At 50.2% G+C, this 20,257-nt stretch overlaps 13 protein-coding genes across 13 annotated transcripts; 5 read left to right on the forward strand and 8 right to left on the reverse strand.

Moving 5' to 3' along the window:
- Nucleotides 1-599: 599 nt before the first annotated feature.
- On the forward strand, nt 600-1,643 carry N7506_003542 (2-hydroxyacid dehydrogenase; the record flags this gene model as incomplete). Its single annotated transcript, XM_056952837.1, has 1 exon — nt 600-1,643. One exon carries the CDS (start codon nt 600-602, stop codon nt 1,641-1,643), a length of 1,044 nt encoding a protein of 347 aa, XP_056814529.1.
- A 257-nt stretch (nt 1,644-1,900) lies between these two features.
- On the reverse strand, nt 1,901-3,319 carry N7506_003543 (glycosyltransferase family 4 protein; the record flags this gene model as incomplete). The annotated part of the gene is made up of 1 exon (XM_056952838.1): nt 1,901-3,319. One exon carries the CDS (start codon nt 3,317-3,319, stop codon nt 1,901-1,903), a length of 1,419 nt encoding a protein of 472 aa, XP_056814530.1.
- A 1,106-nt stretch (nt 3,320-4,425) lies between these two features.
- On the reverse strand, nt 4,426-4,752 carry N7506_003544 (uncharacterized protein; the record flags this gene model as incomplete). Its single annotated transcript, XM_056952839.1, has 1 exon — nt 4,426-4,752. One exon carries the CDS (start codon nt 4,750-4,752, stop codon nt 4,426-4,428), a length of 327 nt encoding a protein of 108 aa, XP_056814531.1.
- Nucleotides 4,753-6,469: 1,717 nt separating this feature from the next.
- N7506_003545 (Enoyl-CoA hydratase AKT3-1) lies at nt 6,470-7,544 on the reverse strand (the record flags this gene model as incomplete). The annotated part of the gene is made up of 4 exons (XM_056952840.1): nt 6,470-6,617; nt 6,668-7,024; nt 7,071-7,181; nt 7,234-7,544. 4 exons carry the CDS (start codon nt 7,542-7,544, stop codon nt 6,470-6,472), a joined length of 927 nt encoding a protein of 308 aa, XP_056814532.1.
- Nucleotides 7,545-8,817: 1,273 nt separating this feature from the next.
- On the forward strand, nt 8,818-9,696 carry N7506_003546 (glutathione S-transferase; the record flags this gene model as incomplete). Its single annotated transcript, XM_056952841.1, has 3 exons — nt 8,818-8,858; nt 8,908-9,293; nt 9,341-9,696. 3 exons carry the CDS (start codon nt 8,818-8,820, stop codon nt 9,694-9,696), a joined length of 783 nt encoding a protein of 260 aa, XP_056814533.1.
- A 350-nt stretch (nt 9,697-10,046) lies between these two features.
- N7506_003547 (uncharacterized protein) lies at nt 10,047-10,545 on the forward strand (the record flags this gene model as incomplete). The annotated part of the gene is made up of 4 exons (XM_056952842.1): nt 10,047-10,065; nt 10,115-10,150; nt 10,311-10,426; nt 10,492-10,545. 4 exons carry the CDS (start codon nt 10,047-10,049, stop codon nt 10,543-10,545), a joined length of 225 nt encoding a protein of 74 aa, XP_056814534.1.
- Nucleotides 10,546-10,910: 365 nt separating this feature from the next.
- N7506_003548 (SAP18 family protein) lies at nt 10,911-11,744 on the reverse strand (the record flags this gene model as incomplete). Its single annotated transcript, XM_056952843.1, has 1 exon — nt 10,911-11,744. One exon carries the CDS (start codon nt 11,742-11,744, stop codon nt 10,911-10,913), a length of 834 nt encoding a protein of 277 aa, XP_056814535.1.
- A 332-nt stretch (nt 11,745-12,076) lies between these two features.
- N7506_003549 (mRNA splicing protein PRP18) lies at nt 12,077-13,248 on the forward strand (the record flags this gene model as incomplete). Its single annotated transcript, XM_056952844.1, has 2 exons — nt 12,077-12,969; nt 13,020-13,248. 2 exons carry the CDS (start codon nt 12,077-12,079, stop codon nt 13,246-13,248), a joined length of 1,122 nt encoding a protein of 373 aa, XP_056814536.1.
- A 235-nt stretch (nt 13,249-13,483) lies between these two features.
- N7506_003550 (chitin deacetylase CDA4) lies at nt 13,484-14,007 on the reverse strand (the record flags this gene model as incomplete). The annotated part of the gene is made up of 2 exons (XM_056952845.1): nt 13,484-13,552; nt 13,600-14,007. The coding sequence occupies 2 exons, from the start codon at nt 14,005-14,007 to the stop codon at nt 13,484-13,486; spliced, it is 477 nt and encodes a 158-aa protein (XP_056814537.1).
- A 625-nt stretch (nt 14,008-14,632) lies between these two features.
- On the reverse strand, nt 14,633-15,091 carry N7506_003551 (YjgH family protein; the record flags this gene model as incomplete). The annotated part of the gene is made up of 1 exon (XM_056952846.1): nt 14,633-15,091. The coding sequence occupies one exon, from the start codon at nt 15,089-15,091 to the stop codon at nt 14,633-14,635; it is 459 nt and encodes a 152-aa protein (XP_056814538.1).
- A 1,802-nt stretch (nt 15,092-16,893) lies between these two features.
- N7506_003552 (uncharacterized protein) lies at nt 16,894-17,550 on the reverse strand (the record flags this gene model as incomplete). The annotated part of the gene is made up of 1 exon (XM_056952847.1): nt 16,894-17,550. One exon carries the CDS (start codon nt 17,548-17,550, stop codon nt 16,894-16,896), a length of 657 nt encoding a protein of 218 aa, XP_056814539.1.
- Nucleotides 17,551-18,550: 1,000 nt separating this feature from the next.
- Nucleotides 18,551-19,261, forward strand: N7506_003553 (uncharacterized protein; the record flags this gene model as incomplete). Its single annotated transcript, XM_056952848.1, has 1 exon — nt 18,551-19,261. One exon carries the CDS (start codon nt 18,551-18,553, stop codon nt 19,259-19,261), a length of 711 nt encoding a protein of 236 aa, XP_056814540.1.
- Nucleotides 19,262-19,510: 249 nt separating this feature from the next.
- N7506_003554 (uncharacterized protein) lies at nt 19,511-20,257 on the reverse strand (the record flags this gene model as incomplete). The annotated part of the gene is made up of 4 exons (XM_056952849.1): nt 19,511-19,615; nt 19,694-19,768; nt 19,828-20,057; nt 20,251-20,257. The coding sequence occupies 4 exons, from the start codon at nt 20,255-20,257 to the stop codon at nt 19,511-19,513; spliced, it is 417 nt and encodes a 138-aa protein (XP_056814541.1).

The raw sequence follows: 20,257 nt of genomic DNA on the forward strand, positions 1-20,257 counted from the left end.
CTTCCGCGCTAAAACATTCCGCCACCAATCACCGCTCCGGTAATGCCAATATTGTCTTCGATGGCTCCATCCTCTAGAACGGCTCGAAGGGCTGGGAGGCGTGTGGAAGGCGAAACTTCGGCCATTAGTCCCTTCTGGGCTGAACACAAGTGTGAGGCGCTAGTAAACCCCCGGTCGCACGTTGCAGATGGTCGGAGCTCGAGCGAAAGAGGCTGTTCGAGGAAACATTGCCATCGGGTCCGGTTTCAGAACCTCACGCTCATTCCGGTTGTACCCCCCTGCAAGATCCCTTGCCCGGGGGACCAATGGTCGTTTCCCTGAGAATGCGGGTGGTAGCAGTCGATCTGAACCGGGGAACAGAAGTACGGCATTTGAACGCACGGCACTTTCGTCCAGAACCGGTCGCGTGCAGCTCTCGGGAGGAATTCCCCGGATCTCATGTCGTCATGACTTGAGATCACAGCGCGGAGTTTTGAACAACAGCTAACCCAGAAATCAGAAACTCAATCTGAAAGCCAAAAGGAAAAAGGAAAGAAGAAAAAGAAAAAGAAAACACTGAGAGCTAACTGGTATCAACTACGGACTACGGATTATACACCATGAAGCTAGCAGTCTTTAGCGCCAAATCCTACGATCGCACCTATCTAGAGCAAGTTCGCGACGCGCACTTCAAAGACCTCTGCAAAATCGACTTCCACGCCTTCTCCCTATCCGAAGAAACAGTGTCCCTCGCCCAAGGCTGCGACGCAATCTGCGTCTTCGTAAACGACACTCTAGACAAGCCCGTCCTGCAAGCCCTACACGCCTACGGCGTCCGCGCAATCCTCCTCCGCTGCGCAGGCTTCAATCATGTCCACCTCCCAACAGCAGAAGAACTAGGCCTCTTCGTCGCAAATGTCCCGGCCTACTCACCCGAAGCCGTGGCGGAGTTCGCAGTCGCGTTGATCCAGACGCTGAATCGCAAGACGCATCGCGCGTACAACCGTGTGCGAGAAGGTAATTTTAATATCGAGGGGTTATTGGGGAATACGCTGTACGGCAAGACGGTTGGCATCGTTGGTGTGGGGAGGATTGGGATGGCGGCTGCGAGGATCTTTCATGGGTTTGGATGTCGGTTGTTGGCGTTTGATCCGTTTGCCGGGGATGAGTTCCGGCAGTTTGGAGAGCTTGTTGAGCTGGATGTGTTGTTGGGGGAGAGTCATATTGTGAGCTTGCATTGTCCGTTGACGGAGGGGACGAAGCATCTCATTAATGAGGAGACGTTGGGGAAGATTCGGCCGGGTGCGTTGCTGGTTAATACGTCGAGGGGCGGGCTTATTGATACCGCTGCTGTGATCCAGGCGCTGAAGACGAAGCAGCTTGGTGGGCTGGCGCTGGATGTGTATGAGGCTGAAGGCGAGCTTTTTTACAATGATCACTCTGGTGAGATTATTGAGGATGATGTGTTGATGCGGTTGATGACCTTTCACAATGTTTTGATTTGTGGGCATCAGGGATTCTTTACTCGGGAGGCTCTTGAGGAGATTTCGGGTGTTACGCTTGGGAATCTGTCTGACTTTGCGGCTGGCCGTTCGTGCAAGAACTCCTTGGTGACCGAGGGACATGTTCTCGTCCGTCGGGACACGGAGCCAGTGAGACTGTGAGATGGGTGATATCCCTCTTGTTATTTCCCTTTGCGCAAGCTAGCCAAGACTCTTGCAGACTAATATCATCTATTTCTGAAATCTTTGGTCGTTTCTTCTCCTTTCTGTCTTTTGCTTCATATCATCTGGTCTCTGGGGACGTGGTACCGCAGCGCGGCTCTGAAACTCGCTTGACAACTCGCTTGATCGAACCCGTTCAACCATGGAAGACATCAATCATCATATTAACAAGGTAAGTAATCTAACTATTAATTGCATCAACTGCGCAACGGCCGCGTCCCCTGAAACTGACCCTGCAGAGCCTGCCAAGCACGAGGCAAGAACCGATTCCCATGAACAATCAACGGAACAACAGAGATCAGCCACATGAAATACACCAATCCAACCGCAAGCATCAAACGAAGCTGCTCAAAGAACCCCCCAATAACACCAGGCCTCGCCACACGTCTCTGAACCTGCGACTCCTGATCCGCATGCGACAGCACCGCCGCCATATGCCTAGCAGCCCGACAATTAATCTTCTCCCACGTCGTATCATCCGCATACCCCCTCGCCGCCACCGCAAGATCCGCCCTCAAAGCTCGATCCCCCGTCACGTCTCGAATCAAATGAACGAAACCCTCCAGATCCCGCGGCGGAACCAAATACCCCGTCCGACCATGCTGAATAACATCCGAAGGCCCGCCTTGATCGCGCGCAATGACCGGAACTCCACTCGCCATCGCTTCAAGAACGACCAGACCAAAGGTCTCAGTGATAGAACAATGCAAGAACAAATCCGCTGAAGCGTAAGCTCTCGAAAGCGCATCGCCAGTCATGAACCCGGTGAAGATAACTCGATCCCGGACAGGGTCAAATAACCTCTGCACCCTATCTTCAACAACTGGATTCCGATTCCCACCAACAACAACCAGCTTAAACGCCACTTTCTCTTGCACGAGTCTCTCTGCGACCCGCGCTAGAAATTCGAATCCTTTCTCAGGCGCGATCCGACATACTGTGAGGAGAATTATCTCGCCCTGTGGCGCGATCATTTTTCGAAAATTCTCGTCTCGGCGCGACGGACTGAATAATGTCGTGTCGACGCCTCGTCCAAGTCTCACTAGTCGATCGCTCGGTGCCCGTACACTTTCCAAATACCCTTTGATATCAGAGCAAGGGTAGAAGATGGTTTGTACGGCGGGTGTTCGAAAAAGGAATCCCTGTACTGTCCCCAAGAGCCAAACACCGAATCGATCCAGTGGAGACGGGAGCATTATCTCCGCGTAGGCGGAGAGATCGGTTTGGAAGTTTAGTAGGACTGGTGGGGGATTGCGCAGTTGTCTTATCTGCAATAACATCTGGAAGCCCAGCGAGGCGGGGCTTGCGAGGTAAATGAGGTCTGGTGTGAATGTTGAGAAGATATCTTGTAGATGGAATGGGTAGACGACTGTTAGGTCTGGATTGTAAGGGAGTGGACAGCCTGGGAGACGGAGCTCAGATGGGGATGAGGAGTGTTTTCCTTTGAAGAAGGGGGCGACGAGAGTTAGGTCTGCGCCGTTTGCGCGTAGATACTCGACTAGACTCCTTGTTGTGCGGGAGACGCCGTTGACGGGGCCCCATGATTCGGTTGCTAGGAGGATCTTCTTTCCTCTGAGGGTATTGGGGAATTGGAATTCGAGGGTGTTGGGAGCCATGGGTGAGAATGGGAATGAGAATGCATAGTGAGGGTTTAGGTGTAAAGGTGGTTTTGTATATGATATAAGTAGGGAAGTATGGAGAGATTGGCTGAGAGTCTATATATGTCGATCCCATGCACGTGCCCTAACTGCCCGTCGTGGAGCGTTGCTTGGCGGCCAGTCGTAGTTCGTTCCGCGCCGCGTGCGGGAGTTCTCTGGTGAGTTTCGATATTTGAATTTTGGGAAATGTGACTATGTAGGTCAGAGGGGGAGGTCATGAATGTTTTGCGCCTGAGGGGCTTGGGTTTGGTGATTTGATCTGCGGACTGCTGTACTATGTGAGGTATGCTTACATTTGCTACGAGGGATGTTCGCTACTGTACTATAGTAGGTATTCATGTACAATCTCCTGTTGAAAATGAAGTGAAAAGAAAAGAAAAAAGGCTTCTCTATCCATGGATTTCCCTAGCCCCTGATCGATTTTCGTGTTCATCTGTGTCTCTCTCTAACTTGGAGATACCTTTTCCACTCTTCAGGGATAAAGTTTCAAGAGGCAAGCCCGAATGATCGAAGCTATTCGAAAAGAGAAGAGCCTTGTCCACTTTTGCAATGGCCCCTCGGTCTGAGGTGTCTCCATAGAAGGGAGAGTGGATGGAGCCCCAAAGTAATCAAGTTGGGACGAAAGCAGAGGGAAACACGCCACTGGGTCGAAAACGCCTTGCGCGCCGACTGTTTCACTGGGGATGGAAGCTGATAGAGCTCGAAAGTACTGAATTTCGAGTCCCAAGAACCGTAGGTAGAAGGCATCATGTGTGTGCCTGTCATTTCGGCGTGTTGGAGGTTGGGGTCGCGGTTCCGATTTTATTATATCAGCGCTTGTCAAATGTTTTGTGGACACGCAGCGATCGCGATTTGTAAAGGGGTTTCTGGAATGCGTTTGAAGGTGGTGAATATTGTTGACTGTGCTCAGGCAGCACGAATTTTGAAAATTCCTGTATGATGGGTGTCTGTTTGAACGTCGAGCGCAAGTCCCGCGGAATATGCTAGGGCGTGGAGAGATACGCTCTCTTCATATTTGCTTAAAATCAAATGAATATGATGGTGGTGCATGTTTTTGGCTGTTCTCAGGCAGCATGAAGCTCATCCTCATATCTGTGATGGAACTCGCCGAGACTGTGCTCATGTACCCAAGGTACCTTCGGCTCACCATCGGCCGGTGGTTGCGGACAGTCGTTGACAATAATATTGACTGTCATCCCGTACGAGCCTCCGAGGCATTTAAAGTCGCCAAATTGTAGATTCATGTCTTGCGACTTGGAAAGTGACTCAATGTGATTCGAGTTGGCGTCAAAAGTTTTGGTGATTTGTGTTCCTGTATCATCGTGCGCCTTTGATTGAGTCTCAATACGGCGCGAAGACTTGTTGCCGGGTGCCTTGTAGGCCTGTCTCATCACCAACTTGTACCGACCAACAAGTAGTTGTGTCGAGATAGTAAAAAGAACTCCCTCCACCCATATGATCCGAAGGCTTATGTGTCAAGACCTCAAAGGAAGGGCATTGAGGCATGTCGAGAAGAATCTCCACCAAGCAGTGTTTGTTGTACATTGCTACCCATCCTCGCACATGGTTCTCAGTTCATCTGCCTATAGGTAGCAAGAGAACGTAGTGCCTTTTCCTCCAACCAAGTCATTCGAAATGCGAATTCTTTTAAGCAAGGCCACGCGGGCACCTGCCTAGCCACCTCCCGGACAAGAAATATGTGAAAGCGGAAGGTGTATTGAGAATGAACGTCAAATGCCCATAGTCTGCTTCTGGGGGGATGGAAGAGCAGATTGCAGATAGCAGATGTGCTAATTCATCAATGCAAATAAGGCCATAGGCGAACGTAAGAGAAAAGAGCAGCATCGAGCTCGCTGGCAAGGTATGCCTGCGCGTTTTTCTGCGAGGTGGGCAGACGTGCCTTACACTCTCGCAGATTTAAGGTGGAGGCTGCAGCATTTTTGATAGGCTTTGGTAGTTGCAGCAATGAAGATATCGTGTATGAGACGTAATGTGTCGTCTTCAATGATTTTCTCACTTCGGGTTCAGCAGTCGTGAGTCCTGCGAATCTGAAAATGTCATACTCAATCAGCGCTTGAATGATTCTGGAAGAGGAAAACACTCACAAAACTCCTTTGAATCCATTTTTTTGGATCAGCTCAATACCATCTATGTGGTAGGGCTTGTGATTCAATATCAGTACGTAAATGTCAGACAAGGTGATGAGGCCCATCACCATTTGTCAAAACTAGACGCAAAATTAGAATGAGTTAGCCCACAGAGTCACAGATTGCAGGTAGGAGAGGTCTCCAGGATCTCTTACATGAACTCGTGGGAGAGTTTTGAGTGGTAAGTAAGGTCCAAATCATCACTATAGGTGATGCAACAGAGAAAGTTGCCCTGAATCAGGTATTTGATGTTTCCTGATTGCACTCAATGAGAAGAGTTGAGGAATGCCCCCTCAGTGAAAGATATGAAAGTCGATGTAGAATGTTGGAGATGTGCCACAGTCACCCTGTTGGCTGGAATGTTTTAATCGCATTCGTTGCTGTTGGAATCGAGATTTGCTGTATTTATATCAAATGAAGTCAGATCCATCGTCAGTTTGTGTCGGCGTCGGCGCCGGTATTTGCCTGGTTTGCCGGGTCCCCGGTGGCTTATATAGATCTAGATCTCTCGCTTTCACTCACTCGCTCTCTCTCACACACTCTCTCTCCTTCTCTCCTCAGGTCTCACAACACATACGGTTTCAGCTCTGTTTCTTGTTAGTTTAGTGGATCATAAATCTTTTGAAAACTTGACCACTCAGGTACTCGGTGTCGAGTAACCGTAAATTGCCCATAGAAGCACTCTAAAATCAGTATTGAGAACCGGCGTTGACCACATCAGCCTTGCGATTACCACGATTGTTGAGCGAGCGCTGCCCTGCTGCTTCTGCCACGAGGCTTGTTCGGGGAAAAGCCCGCCCCGAGAAAGATCCATTTCTTTATCACCAGGAGCAACTTGACATGGAATCCACCCATGGCAATCACAGCCTAAGAAGATCTAAAGAAAATAATAGTTATCTTACGCTAGCTTAGCATATTCATATATGGCTAGTATGGAAGATGGTAGGTACATCCATAGATCCTACAGCTTAGACTTTGAACTATCTCGGTCAACCCTGATGTCAATCTCAGACCACCATGGATAATCCCCTGGAACCATGCCGTGCGGGTCGGCGAGAAAGCGAGGCTTCCGCTTCTCCAAAAACGAATTCACACCTTCCTTGTAGTCACTACTCCATGTTAGCCCTGATCAGCTTTGGCGGAACTCGACCCAACAAACCTCTGACCCGTCATGTGGTGGAACACTTTCGATTCCAAAAGATGTGCCCCTTCGGGTGATTCAGATCCCTCCCACATCAAAGCACGACTCATTGCGGAGGCGAGCGGACTAACATTTTCTACCATTTCGTGTGCCAGATCCAGGGCTCGGGGTAAAACAGCAGCTGCATCAGTCAAGACCTCAGTGAATAGGTCGCCGAAGTACTTGGATGATCCGCGGTGTACACCACCAGTCGTTATCAGAGCCATTGCTTTAGAAAGCCCAATCAAACGAGGTAAGAAGAAGGAAGCACAGGACTCGATCGTGAGACCGCGTCTGGTGAAGACGAATCCGTATTTACTACTCTCGTGACAGATTCTGGAACGTTTAGTAGGCGCGAGTACATGAAAGAGTATCACCATACCGTATAGCCGCTGGCAGTGTCATTGTCATTCCAACGCCGACGGCCGAGCCCTGGAGGGCGGCGATTGTAGGCTTACTACAGCGATGCATGGCCAATGCCACTCGACCGCCACTAGATCGTCAGCGTCAATCTGAACAACGTACTTTTGGTCTGGTTGACTTACATGTCCCGAAAATCACTGGCTCTACCTTCTCCGTTTCCAAACCCAATTTCCAGGTCCGAGCCTGCACAAAACATCCGACCTACGCCTGTCAAGACGACAACTTTGACACGTGGATCACGGTGAAATAAGTGATATGCAGTCTCTAGGCTGTTTGCCATCTGCGGCGTAAAGGCATTGTTTTTCTCTGGGCGGTTGAGTCTTATGATCACAATAGGTGTTGCCGTTGGTGACTGTGGTGGGTGGTGGGCGATATGTATGTGGGTAAGATCCAGGCCCTCATAAGAGTCAGGAATGGACAGTGATTGTGCCATTTCGTGTGAGCTTGTAAACAAGAGTGATAAACTGGATTTGCTTTGGTGTAATTAGTGGCAGGTTTGTATATCAAGGGATGCCTCGGCAGGAGATGCGGGGGGATCGACGGCTCGATATCACTATGTACACATGCACGGGAGCTTCCTGGATCTCTTTCGGTAGATCTACCCATTCAATATGATGAACAAAAAGTTTCCAGTGGTTCAGTACCTAGGTAGATGCTAATTCGTACACATTGCGTGTAAGTTGCCTTTCAATGTTGCTCTACGCTTGCCCTGCAAAGACAGCTCTCTCTTTTATCCATACACAGGTTATTCCAGACATTTGTGTTTCAAGAACTACTTATATATTGTTCTACTCCACTGTCTTTTCTAGTTCGTGACAATAAATCCCACTGGCGCTGAAGCAGAGAGACTATCTCTTCATCATGTCTAACCGATCTCGATTGTATATAGTGACAATCATCTACGGGTACCATCATGGTTTGAGACTCAACCTCCAATTTAGTCCTACTTTCAAGGCTCTAAGGTTGCCTTTCATTTATGGCTAGAGGCTCTCTGATGGGTATCTACCGATGTTGGTCACGATTTCCATATTTGTGTGATCTCAGTAACTTTCTGGACGTCAACCTAGGCCACCATAAACCTAAAGCAAAAACAGCAAAGAAAGTGATTGGAGTCGAGACTCTTGGTACACAGCTCAGGACACCTGGGCAACACAATCATGGCGCAAGAGCCAACCTTGGAACCCAAAAGCGATAAAAACAAATTATAAGAGAATGTAGGGAACCGAGTGCAGTTCAATACCACTATGTGCCTGGAATACAATCTGATTTGTATTGGGACCAAAGGAGAGAGTTTTCATGTCATGTTTTGTTTATAGTAACATTTCTCTAATAACGTTATTGAATATTGAAGTCTTTTCTGGCCAATTCTTCTGCCTTGATCTACCGTCAATGTGGAAATATACAATTTGAGCTTGGGCCAGCGCGCGGCTCTGAGGCGTGTGCAAGATATATGAAATGACTTCGTTTCGATTTTAAATCCGTGACATGGACTAGAGTAATGGCGACAACCAAGGCACAGCCTCGAAAACGAGAACGAGAGACCCAGCACTCAAAAACGAACTGTTGAGTCCCCAACGGGGAGGGTTCTTCACATGGGCGATCTGCAAAATCTCGGCCCATCGCACTTATCAATCCCTCGGCCGATTTGACATCATCGGCTCTTTTTGATAACCTCGCTTTGCCTCCATACTCCAACTCCATACACAATGACTGACAACAACCAAGGCTGTAAAATTACGCTCTACTGGTAAATCATCTCCAAACCCGCAAATATCGCCGTACTAATTTCACCACAGGCTCGAGCAATCCCGAAGCCACCGAATCCTCTGGCTTCTGGAAGAGCTGAACCTGAAATATGAGCTGAAAATCTACAAGCGTCGCGCCGACAAGCTCGCGCCAGCTGAGCTGAAAGAGGTTCATCCACTAGGCAAATCACCCGTGGTGACCATCGAGGCGCCCGGCGCCGCAAAGCCGCTCGTGCTGGCAGAGTCCGGTGCGATCGTGGAATACCTCGTTGACCACTTCAGCAGCGCACGCCCGTCCCTAGTACCACAGCGGTACACACCGGGGAGTGAAGGCAAAGTGGGCGGAGAGACCGAAGAATGGATGCGCTACCGCTACTTCATGCACTACACCGAGGGCAGTCTGATGCCTTTCTTGGTGATGACTCTGGTGAACGATTGTAAGTCACGAACCCTCTACGTGAGGCACAAATATTGACATGAATAGCTATTCGCAATGCGCCGCCTTTCTTTGTGCGACCTATCACTAGCATTGTTGCTTCGCAGGTTGAAAACCAGTTCTTGACTCGCAATGTGGAAGGTAACCTTGCTTTCCTGGAGGATCAGCTGCGCACTTCTCCTGAGGGTGGTGATTTTATCTGTGGAAAGGAATTGACTGCTGCGGATATTCTGCTCAGTTTCCCGGTCATTGCTGTGACTATGCGCGTGCTGAAGGACAAGAAGAATCAGGATAAGTTCCCTCTTCTCGTCGCGTATGCCAAGCGCCTTGAGGGAATTGAGGGATATAAGCGTGCTGTGAAGAAGATTGAGGAGAGCGAAGGAAAGTTCTCTGCTTCTATGTAATTAATGGATTTTGCGATGTTTTCCCTATGCGTCGAGTCTGGTTATACCCCGTTGCGGATGCTGAGATATGGAGGCGATCTGGTTGGCGGATGGTTTCGGATGAGCTCGTGGTAGTTCGCAACAACAGACATGTATAATGAGATATTTATTGTTCAGAATGCAAGAAGCACATCGAAATTGAATGGCTAGATTATTTGCCCATCTAAATTCCTGTAGAAAAGAGCTCTGCAAGGCGAAAACAGTATGATTACATCATCCAGCTGATTCAGCAACATGTGACCTCCAACTCCCAGTGAAATCAACTCCGGCGAAGTGCTTCTTGTGTCCACGATCTAAAGCTCTCCGCAACAATGGCTGGTCCTAGCAAGTGTGAGTACTACCTGGCAGACTGCTTGAATCGCCGCTAACAATGATGCAGCCCTGGTCCTTGACCCGGCCTACCAGAAATACTACGGTACATGCCCCCTCAACCCCATGTCTTCAGATCCAGGATTTCGGCTCAATCGCACGCCGCACCCACCCGAGAACCCGCTGTGTTGTTCAAGGGAGTCCTGAGACCGCACGATACGATGGCGAAAACCTCCGACCGTCGAACAATGACTAACAGACCACAGAACTCAATGCCAACCGCTACAAGTACTGGCGCTGGACCCCGCGCCATGCCATGATCTCTTTCGTCTACATGGGACTGATTCCCGGTGTTCTGACCTACTTTGCTTACAACTACGAGGTATGAATTGCAAGGCGGTGGAATTGCTTGTGTTTTGCCGGAGTGCGCGGACTGACGATATACAGGGCAAATTCGAGCTCCGCGGAAAGCGCAAGGGAGATACCATCTCTGAGTGGTAGACGATTTAGCGAATGAAAACACCCTTTGTCTTGTTATGACCCAGCGGCGACAATAAAACGACTTGGAGAACACGCGGTGACGTGTGTCGCGGCGGAGCTGCTGGTGATTTTTCTCGTGTGCCGCTGCCCGTTTCATGGGCCGTGTACTTTACATCATATACCGCATTGATTTGTTACTGTTGATTGATTGTCTTGATTCAATCTGTACACACCGTCTGGATCAATCAGATGGGTTGGAATTGGTAGATCGTAATAGGTTCCATTTGCCTTGGACTAACTAATCGTACAATCGGGTATCCCATCGTCCTTGTGAAAAAAAGCTTGTTTTGTAGCTCGACTCGTGAACTCTGACCACATCCCCATTCCTAATAAGGTGCCCATCCTCGACGTCCGCCTCCACCACCTCCCCGGCGTCCCCCGTCCGGCAACCGTTCTCCGCGATTCCAATCGCCATGGGGCATATGAGGAGGACCACGATCACCACCACGGGGACCACCACGACCAGGACCGCGAGGGCCACGCGGATATCCGCCGTATCCATTCTCCCGGAACGCGCGCATACCACCACCTCCGCCTCCGCCCCGAGGACCAGACGGACCAGAGCCACCATGCAACACCGGTGCAACAGATCCATCCTCCAAAGGAGCTAGAATAGCACACTCAATGTAATCACCGACAATAAAGCGTTCGTCGTGGAGGGGTTTATCAGCCTCATTACCCTGGAAGCGCAAACGAGGTCTAGCCTCTTTCTCCTCGTCGTCATCCGCGCGAAGAGAAGTGTCCTTGGGTGCGACAATCACACTTCCCAGGTCACGGCTCAAATATGCGCCTGGGGCATTGGTACCGCCGATCGCTGCGGCGCGCGCATCGGGGTAGATCAGGCGGAAGCAGAGACGGGTGCCGATGGGTGGGTCGGGGAGTAAACGTGGCAGCGCGGAGGTTAGAAGCTGTGAGAGCTCGCGCAGTGTGCATGATTGCCAGGTGTAGATCTCTAGGTGTTGTGGGAGGGTCGAGGGAGCGGGTGAGGTTGAGCGAATGGAGTTTGGGCCGCTGACTGGACCGCCGCGACGGGGTGACGCAGAAATGCTGTAGTCGGATAGTGGGTTGTAGGTGTTCACTCGGTAGAAGAGCTTCAGGTGAAAAGGCGCTGTGGTTTGGCGATTGATTGGGGCTCGTGGGCCCTCTCGTGATGCGGCCATTGCTGTGATGCGGGTTGCAATGCCGATGTCCGGGTGATGCAAGCGAGGTGGAACGTTTGAGCTGCTCTAGGATGCAAAAAGCTTCGAGGGGATTGGTGCTAATGCGAGCTAAAGGGAGTGTGTAGAGGGAGGGAGGTTTGGGAGATGTTGAGTGAGGAGGTGAACGAAGACAAATGCGTCGAAGCTTCGGATGATCGAACATTCTTTTCCTTCCATCTTCACTCCCCACATCAACGTCGTCACATCACTACCCCTGCTGCACCAAGTCTTTTGCAGGCTAAAATAGGCGATATCCATAATCTATTTTGTGCTTTATTGAACTTGCCGCCAATATGGATTTCGCCGCGCTCATGTCGAAGGAGATCTCCAAGGCCAAAGGGAGCGACGCCAAAGATTCCGGCAAAGGATCCCCTGCCGTGCCCACCAAGAAATATCTACGACGAGGCGAGGAAGAAGCCGCCCGCGTCGAAGCCTACAATAAAGAGCAGGAGCGACAAGCCCTCGAACGCGAAGAGCGCAATCAGAAAAAGCGCAAGCTCGACGAGGAAGAGGCCGAACGAAACCGCGAACGGGAAGAAAAGAAACGACGACTAGCCGAAGAATCGAAAGCGAAACGAGAACAGGAAGAAGCGGCCAAGGAACGTGAGCGGCGGCGAAAGCTCGGCCTGCCTGAACTGGTCGAGGACAAACCCGAAGGCGACGAGGAAGAGGATATTGAGGAGGAAGAACTCATTCAAAAATTACGGGATATGGAGGCACCTATACGTTTGTTCGGAGAGGATTATCGTGGACGACTCCGAAGATATCGCCGCCTCGTCCAACGGGCCGCCATTCCCAAGAAGAAGATCACAGACGGACCTATTCCCACGACTTTGGAGCCCGTGTCCGGTGGACAGATGATCATACCCTCGAAGATTCCGAAGGACAAAGAAAACAGGCTGTTCCTTTTCCGGCAATTGGGATCATACTTCAACATGGTGTTGTCAGAGTGGGAGCTCGCATTGGCGAAGCGCGATGTGACAGTGCGCGAGAGTTTCCAGGGCAAGCAAGCTTACGGCGCAATGACTCAGTCGCGTGAGAACATGACGCCGCTCTTCCGCCTTTTCGAGAAGGAGGATTTGGAGGATGGATTGCTGGAACCGATTGTCGAGATTGTGCACAAGGCACAGCAGCGGCGATATGTTGATGCGAACGATGCCTATCTCCGCGTGAGTATTGGAAAAGCGTATGTCCACCCTCTCTTCCCGTCCGAGAACCAAGCTAACGTGTTTATAGAGCCTGGCCTATTGGTGTAACCATGGTGGGTATCCACGAGCGTTCTGCCCGAGAAAAGCTGCACCAGAGCGATCAACAAGCCCATATCTTGAGTGACGAGATAACCCGCAAATATCTACAGAGCATCAAGCGCTGTCTGAGCTTTGCACAGGTCCGGTGGCCCCCCCGAGGACCAGTTGCAGATCATGGGCTAGTGTTGCCAATCAAATATACCCATAGCGAGAGTTGATATATGTACATTAAACCAGCCTATTTCGGCCTTCACATCTGAAAAGACTCATTCTATCTCTTTCAGCAATTCTGATACCGTGACGACTTGATATCCTCGATGTCTCAACTCTGGCAAGACCTTCTGTAGCATTGGCACTGTCCATTCCCTCCGATCATGACACACGATGATACTCCCAGGCTGAACCATACTCAAAATATGCCTAGCATTCAATCTCCAAAAAGGGACCTGAGGATCATGCGGATACACGTCGCCAAGCACCAGTCGATACCCCAATCGGCTCAGCAACGATCTCATCCTCGAGCTGAAGAACCCGGACCCAGGACGAAAAAGCCAATTTTTATGCCTGACATCAGCAGCAGCGTACGCTTCAGCGATCTTCACATGCACGTCTTGAATCTGGTCCGCTAACAGGTCATCACCAAGGGAACGCGAGGGCTCATCGTACATAGCATGATTCCCAAGTTCACAGCCCGCGCGAACCAGATCAGATAGGACAGGCTCGTAGCCTGGAATCTGCGACCCTATGACGAAAAAGGTAGCAGTTGCATTGTGCGTTTGTAGTAAATGAAGAATCTCGGGTGTGTGGGCCGAAGGCGCGTCGTCAATTGTTAGCGCGACGATCTTTTTGGTCGTTGGGACGTGGAAGAGCACGTCTGGCCAGCGATGGGCGAAGTAGCGGATGAGTAGACTTGGGGGTTTATATATGTAGTATAGTGGAACCATTAGAATGAAGGTGGTGAGGATGGCGCGAAACATTCTCGGTGGTTCCCAGGTTGAAGATGGTTGTTTGTGGTGAGGTTAGGGATCGGGCTGATCGCTGCGAAGTATACCCACCGCGATGGTGGGCGTGGTTCTACCCCCCGACACAGTCACTATTTCAGTCGAGCAGTTGAATCTGATGCAGATTATTATGTGTGCCTCGCTTTACTTTCGTCCGTCTCACAAGTAGAGCTGCGGACTGCTTCCTCAATTCCACAGATTGCGCAAACAAGGATATAGACCTCAGAAGACTGAACGCCCTGAGAACTTCATCTACGTTGATCCGGATACCACGTGTACTGGTACTATGGGTCTCATTTGCTACCTGTATTTTGGAAAGACTACTCAAAGGACTACTCCAAAACTTGTCCCAAAAATATGCTTCTTGAGGTCTAATGTCTGAGGTGTGATCACACTCTCCTCTCAATCTATAACCCCCATATTCCATTTGATTCTGAGACCTTGAAAGTGGTTCAAAAAGGTGCAAGAGCCTGTTTAATTATCTGCACTCCGACACAGAGTGCTTGAAGTGAGGCAAAGGATCTCAGCGAACCACCCTTGCATGTAATCGGATGTCGACACCTGGGCAGCCCAGGGATGCATGTGAGTTGCTCAGCCAACCTCATTCAGCATCTGCAATTGCATCCACCATGATTTCCACTAACATCTCAGGATCTGAGAAGTTGGAAACGACAAGCAGAATCGCAGTAGATCCAATATCCCCACCATTCTGTCGTCCAAGAACTTCTGTATACCCCGCCATGACTTCCGGGGCGTCTTCATGACGTTGAATAAACAGTTGGGTACGGACAATACTCTCTGCACCTCTTGCACCCACGGCTTGAATGGCTTTGATGATCTCATTCAAGGTTGCCCGTGTCTGTCCGCGGGCATCGCCAGGACACAGGACGCGTGGGTTCTCAGGGGGACTGTCGGGGTCGGCTGCTGTTGTACCGGATGTGTAAATGTGTTGTCCGACTCGAATGGCGCGGTAATGGCCATATGCTTTTTCCCAAGGTGAGTTCGTCGCATAGAACTGCTTTGTCGAAGATGTTGGGGTTGGTAGGGCTTGCGAAGGCATTGTGATGGAGAGATGGAATGACCAAGAGTATATGCAGGAACAACCTTGGAAGAGAGGTCCAGTGATGCTACTTATTTAGCCCGGGAAGAGAAGAAGAGAGTGGGGTGGAGGAATTGAAGCGAATGACTCAGAGTCATACATCGTGCTCGTATACAAATCAAGCACCGCGGCCGTCCCAGTTCTTGGCATCTTTAATGACCGGACTTCAGGGCTTCAGCTCCATCACTCTACACTTGGACAAATGTCGATAATTTGACACCTTGAACCATTTAAAAGCTGCAAATTCTGCTCTCACCGTGGTTTCATAACAAACATCCCGGCATGAGCCACCAAATTGCCCCAGAAGGCTGCTCACGCGCACGTAACCTTCCCAATGCCTTTGAAAAGCTTCCCAATTGCCAAGCTTGACGCTTTAGGCTTATGAGGCCACGATATCTCCGAAGAACACGAGTGTGGCACCACTACAAACGCTAGATGGCAATGAGCTAAGCCGATTAATGTCGACTGGTACCTGGGCAATGGCTCCCGGTCAGGACCACTAGACCCACGATATACAGCAAGTCGAAAACAGAAACACTCCTAGATCAACCAGGTCATATCCCCAAATTGGAGACCTCGCCGCTCAACCAGCTTCATACTGGTGACTGCAAACTAATCGACCTTTCTCAATTTTGGATGTCTCAGACCTTCTCCACAAGTCTACCCCAAGGCCTGCTTCTGACCAGCAACGTCATTATATCCGCACTGTCTCGGCCTTGGAATGTTTATTTCGCGGGATAATTACCAGGTTCAGAGATGAGAGTGCACTTCAGCGACAAGGTTGAGGTCAGCTTGTGTGGAGCATGGTGCCATCAAAAGCACACCCCGCAGGAGAATTAACCGACTCGTCAAGGGGGGAACTGTCGATCGTCAATATTTCCCCGAACCACAACTATAAATACTTCGGACTACAGTCACGATGTGCGCTCGTCGGCCAGAGTCCAATAACACGGACGAACATTCGTCAGATATTCCTTATCTGATCGTTGCCTATCATGCATCTCGACGGGCTGTTGGTTATCGCATCGCTCGCCGCACCAGCGTTGGCCTTCAATGCAACGGAGCTGATACAGCGATACTTTGGGAACGATGCGCCTTGGTACGCGGATCGCATACCTGTATTTGAGTCCAGCGCCTCCGATATCCAGGACGTGTACTACTACCGATGGAGCGTCTTCCGCGCACACCAGCGCGATCTTGGCGCCGATGGGTACATCTCAACTGAATTTCTTCAAGATGTTAGCTGGCAGACTCAGCCATCGGCTTTGCTCATTGATGCGGCAAATATGCACCTTCGCGAAGGGCGCTGGTGCAGAGATCGTCGCTTCAAGGATGATTACGGGAACTTCCTTTTCGGGCCAAACAAGAATCCTTACCAATTCTCGGAAAGTATGGCTGATGGCGTTTGGCAAGGGTATCTAGTTGATGGCGTTGCTGGATCTATTACTGGGCATCTTGATTCCATGCAGGATGTTTACAACGGCTGGAACACCACTACTATGTCGACTGGTGGATACGATGTATCGAAAAGCTTGTACTGGATCCAGCCTCTGACAGATGCAACTGAATACACCATTGCCAGTATCGATGCCTCAGGAGGATCTGATGGTTTCACTGGTGGAAATGCATTCCGACCCAGCATCAACAGCTATCAATATGCGAATGCGCTCGCTATATCAAACATTGCTTCTCTCGCTGGAAACAAAGACCTTGCACAGGCTTATAAGGACAAGGCGGCCGCCATCAAAGCCGATGTCCAGGATTCACTCTGGAACAGTACCTTCGAGCACTTCATCGACAGGTACAAAGTCGATAACGCGAACGTCAAGTACTGGGATTTCATCCGAGGGCGAGAGCTTGTTGGTTATGTTCCTTGGACACATGACCTTCCGGATGACACCGAGGCTTTTGCCCAAGCATGGACTCACCTGACCGATTCGACGAAGTTCGCTGGAACACATGGGCTTCGTACCAACGAGCCTAGCTATGAGTACTATATGCGACAGTATCGATATGAGGGCACCCAGCGGGAATGCCAGTGGAACGGTCCTGCGTGGCCGTATCAGACGACCCAACTCCTCGCCGCCCTCGCCAACTTGCTTGACCACTATCCCAAGGCCGCAGCGGCCAAGGTCATCAGCAAAGCGGATTACACAAACCTGCTGAAACAATACGCCCAGCTGCACTACAACCAGAACAGAGGTGGTATTCTTGACATTGAGGAAGACTACGATGCAGACACTGGTCTCCCCATCGTCGGTCTCGCTCGCTCCCCACACTACTTCCACTCCGGCTTCATTGATCTCGTTCTTTCCGGGCTTGTTGGTATCCGTCCTCGCGCAGATGACACTCTCGAGATCAACCCCGCTGCAGACGCAGCGACCATCTCCTACTTCCGAGCCGACAAAATTCTCTACCATGGACACGAAGTAGCTGTCCAATGGGACGCCACGGGAAGTCACTATGGCAAGAAAGGCCTTATCGTCGAAGTCGATGGCAAGAAAGTAGCAAGCTCAGCTAACCTGTCTCGCCTAACTGTCAAAATCTCTCGCCAGAACCCACCATCAGTCGATCGCCCCATTTCCGTGTCTATCCAACAAGGCTCAGACACAGAGTACCCGCGTGGTAAAGTCTCAGTAACAGGTGACACGAACACAGACGGCATCCATGCCGCGATCGACGGACGCATCTGGTTCTACCCAGAAGTTGATGTTGCTAATGGATGGGAAACTCCAGTTGGCAACGGAAGCGAAGTCTGGTATCAGATTGATTTCGGATCTTCGATTAAGTTGAAAAGTGCAGAGATCGCGTTCTTTGCGAACGTGACACAGGAATTCGATGTACCAAGTGATTATCGAATTCAGACTAGCCAGTCTGGGAAATGGGTGGATGTTTCGAACGGTCGGTTCGACGAGGCTTTGGCCAACGGCGTGACGAAGGCCTCTTGGGATGCTGTTAGCTCGGAGAGCATTCGGTTATACTTCACGCCTAAAGATGGAGTCAAGGCTAGACTGGTCGAATTGAAAGTCTTCGGGGCTTGATTGCCTCAGAATCAGAGGGAAATGCTGCGTTGATCAGCATTGGGCAATCTTTTCATGTACATATAACCACACTGTGATCGGAATGTAGTAGATCATACGACCCATTCAGCAAGCTTCTAGCCAAGGAAGACTCGACTCTTTCCAATTCACCCTGAGACAACTAGTGTATAAATGGCGGTTTCGAGCGTAGTACGATTACGTTTTCGAGTAAGCCGATGAGTCAAGAGATCCGTGTCCTTCCAGCACTAGACCCCAGACTCAACGTTGCAAGACTGAATCTTCTCTCAACCTGGCTTCGAAGCTTTTAGTATCTGCGACATTTTATTGGCAATTTTACATGCATACCAACTTCCAAGACTCATCAAACACCATTCCCAAAATGCCTCCTCTCTCATCCCTCCCAACCCGTCAATTAGCCGGAATCACAATTCCCAACACCCCACTCATAACCAAAGCCATCGCACACGCCCGCCAACACGGCGACGACTTCACCTACAACCACGTCCTCCGAAGCTTCCTCTTCGCCATCGCCTGTATCCCAATAGTAACAGCCAAATCCCCCGACTACGCCATCGACTACGAGGCCATCGCCATAAGCACAGTTCTCCATGATCTAGCCTGGGCAGCAGACAGCGACAAAAGCACACCCGACAAGAGGTTCGAAGTCGACAGTGCCAATGCCGCGCGAGAGTTCCTAGAAACTGAGATTGGGAATGATCCCAGCTGGCCTCAGCATCGTGTGCAGCTTATATGGGATGCTATCGCGCTGCATACTACGTCTTCGATTGCGATGCATAAGCAGCCTGAGGTTATGCTTGCGCATGTTGGTATCACGGCGGATTTTCTGGGGCCGAACCTGTTTGCTGATGGGGATGGTCCTTTGACTTGGAAGGCTTTTAGTGATATTACTCAGGCGTTTCCGAGGGAGGATTTCAAGGAGGGGATTAAGAGTTTAATGTGTGCGCTTTGTAAGAAGAAGCCGCAGACAACGTATGATAACTTTGTTGGTGAATTTGGAGAGAAATATGTGGAGGACTATGACCGAGCGGGGAAGCTGGTTATTGACTTTCTCGAGAATGCCATTGAGTGAGAGGCTTTTGTGGAATTCCCCCATATGTGATCTTGGGGAATTTTCTTTGGCGTGTTGAGCGAGTCAGATCATAAATGACAGACGATTCTCCCCTCTAATATGCTTGGTGTATACCTCGAAGCTGGAGGGATGACTAGTAAGTTGTAACCACATCGATAAATCCATGGATATTTGGCAATTCATATTGATGTATAGTCATAATTCTCTATGATGTTTTATTCATGATATAGTCATAGTCTTTTCATAAATTTACAGGCGAGCCTTGTCCTCCTCGCGACCAACCAGGTTAGGGTGGGGAGCCCGAACGGGACGAGTCACGGCGTAGAAGGCGAAGCCAGAGGACTTGGTGGAGAACTAGAAAATTGATTAGTTTGTTATGGATCATACGAAGCTGCCGACAAATGCCGACAAGGCCGGGTGTAATTGACATACCTTGACCTTGGATCCGACGTGGAAGAAAGCAAAGTCACCAGGGACCAAGTGGTGAGTGACTCCAGTAGCCTCATCCTACAAGCAAGAATCCGTTAACATTGGCCACAAGACATGAAGGGTTTGAGGGAGCATACCAAAACATCGATTTGACCGTTCAAGACATACTTGGTCTCCTCGAAGTTGTAGTGAGCGGGTCGTGCAGGGCCAGCCTCGATCTTGTAGAATCCGGATGTGAAGTGAGCGGGGGAGTCGGTCTTGGTGCGGATGGAGTGGAAGTCGGCTGTGGTTGCGTTCTCGCCCTGAGGAAGGGGGATGAACTCGTGACCGGCGCCCTTGATAACAGTGAGAGGAACGAGGTTAGACACTGTAGAAAATTGGTTAGTAACGTGTTTTGAGATCGAGTCCGTAAGTAATCAATTGCCGTGATTGCAATAGACTGATTAGGCAATAACTCACTTTTGGTTTGATTGTATGATTTTGAATAATTTCACCAGTCGAGGCGCAGGACGCTCTTTATGCAAGATTGGTCCTCCCAGGATTCATGATCGGACGCGCACCCGGCAT

This window comes from Penicillium brevicompactum (assembly GCF_028827555.1).
Source record: "Penicillium brevicompactum strain IBT 35665 chromosome Unknown utg000002l_segment0_segment0, whole genome shotgun sequence".
Lineage (NCBI taxonomy): Eukaryota > Fungi > Ascomycota > Eurotiomycetes > Eurotiales > Aspergillaceae > Penicillium > Penicillium brevicompactum.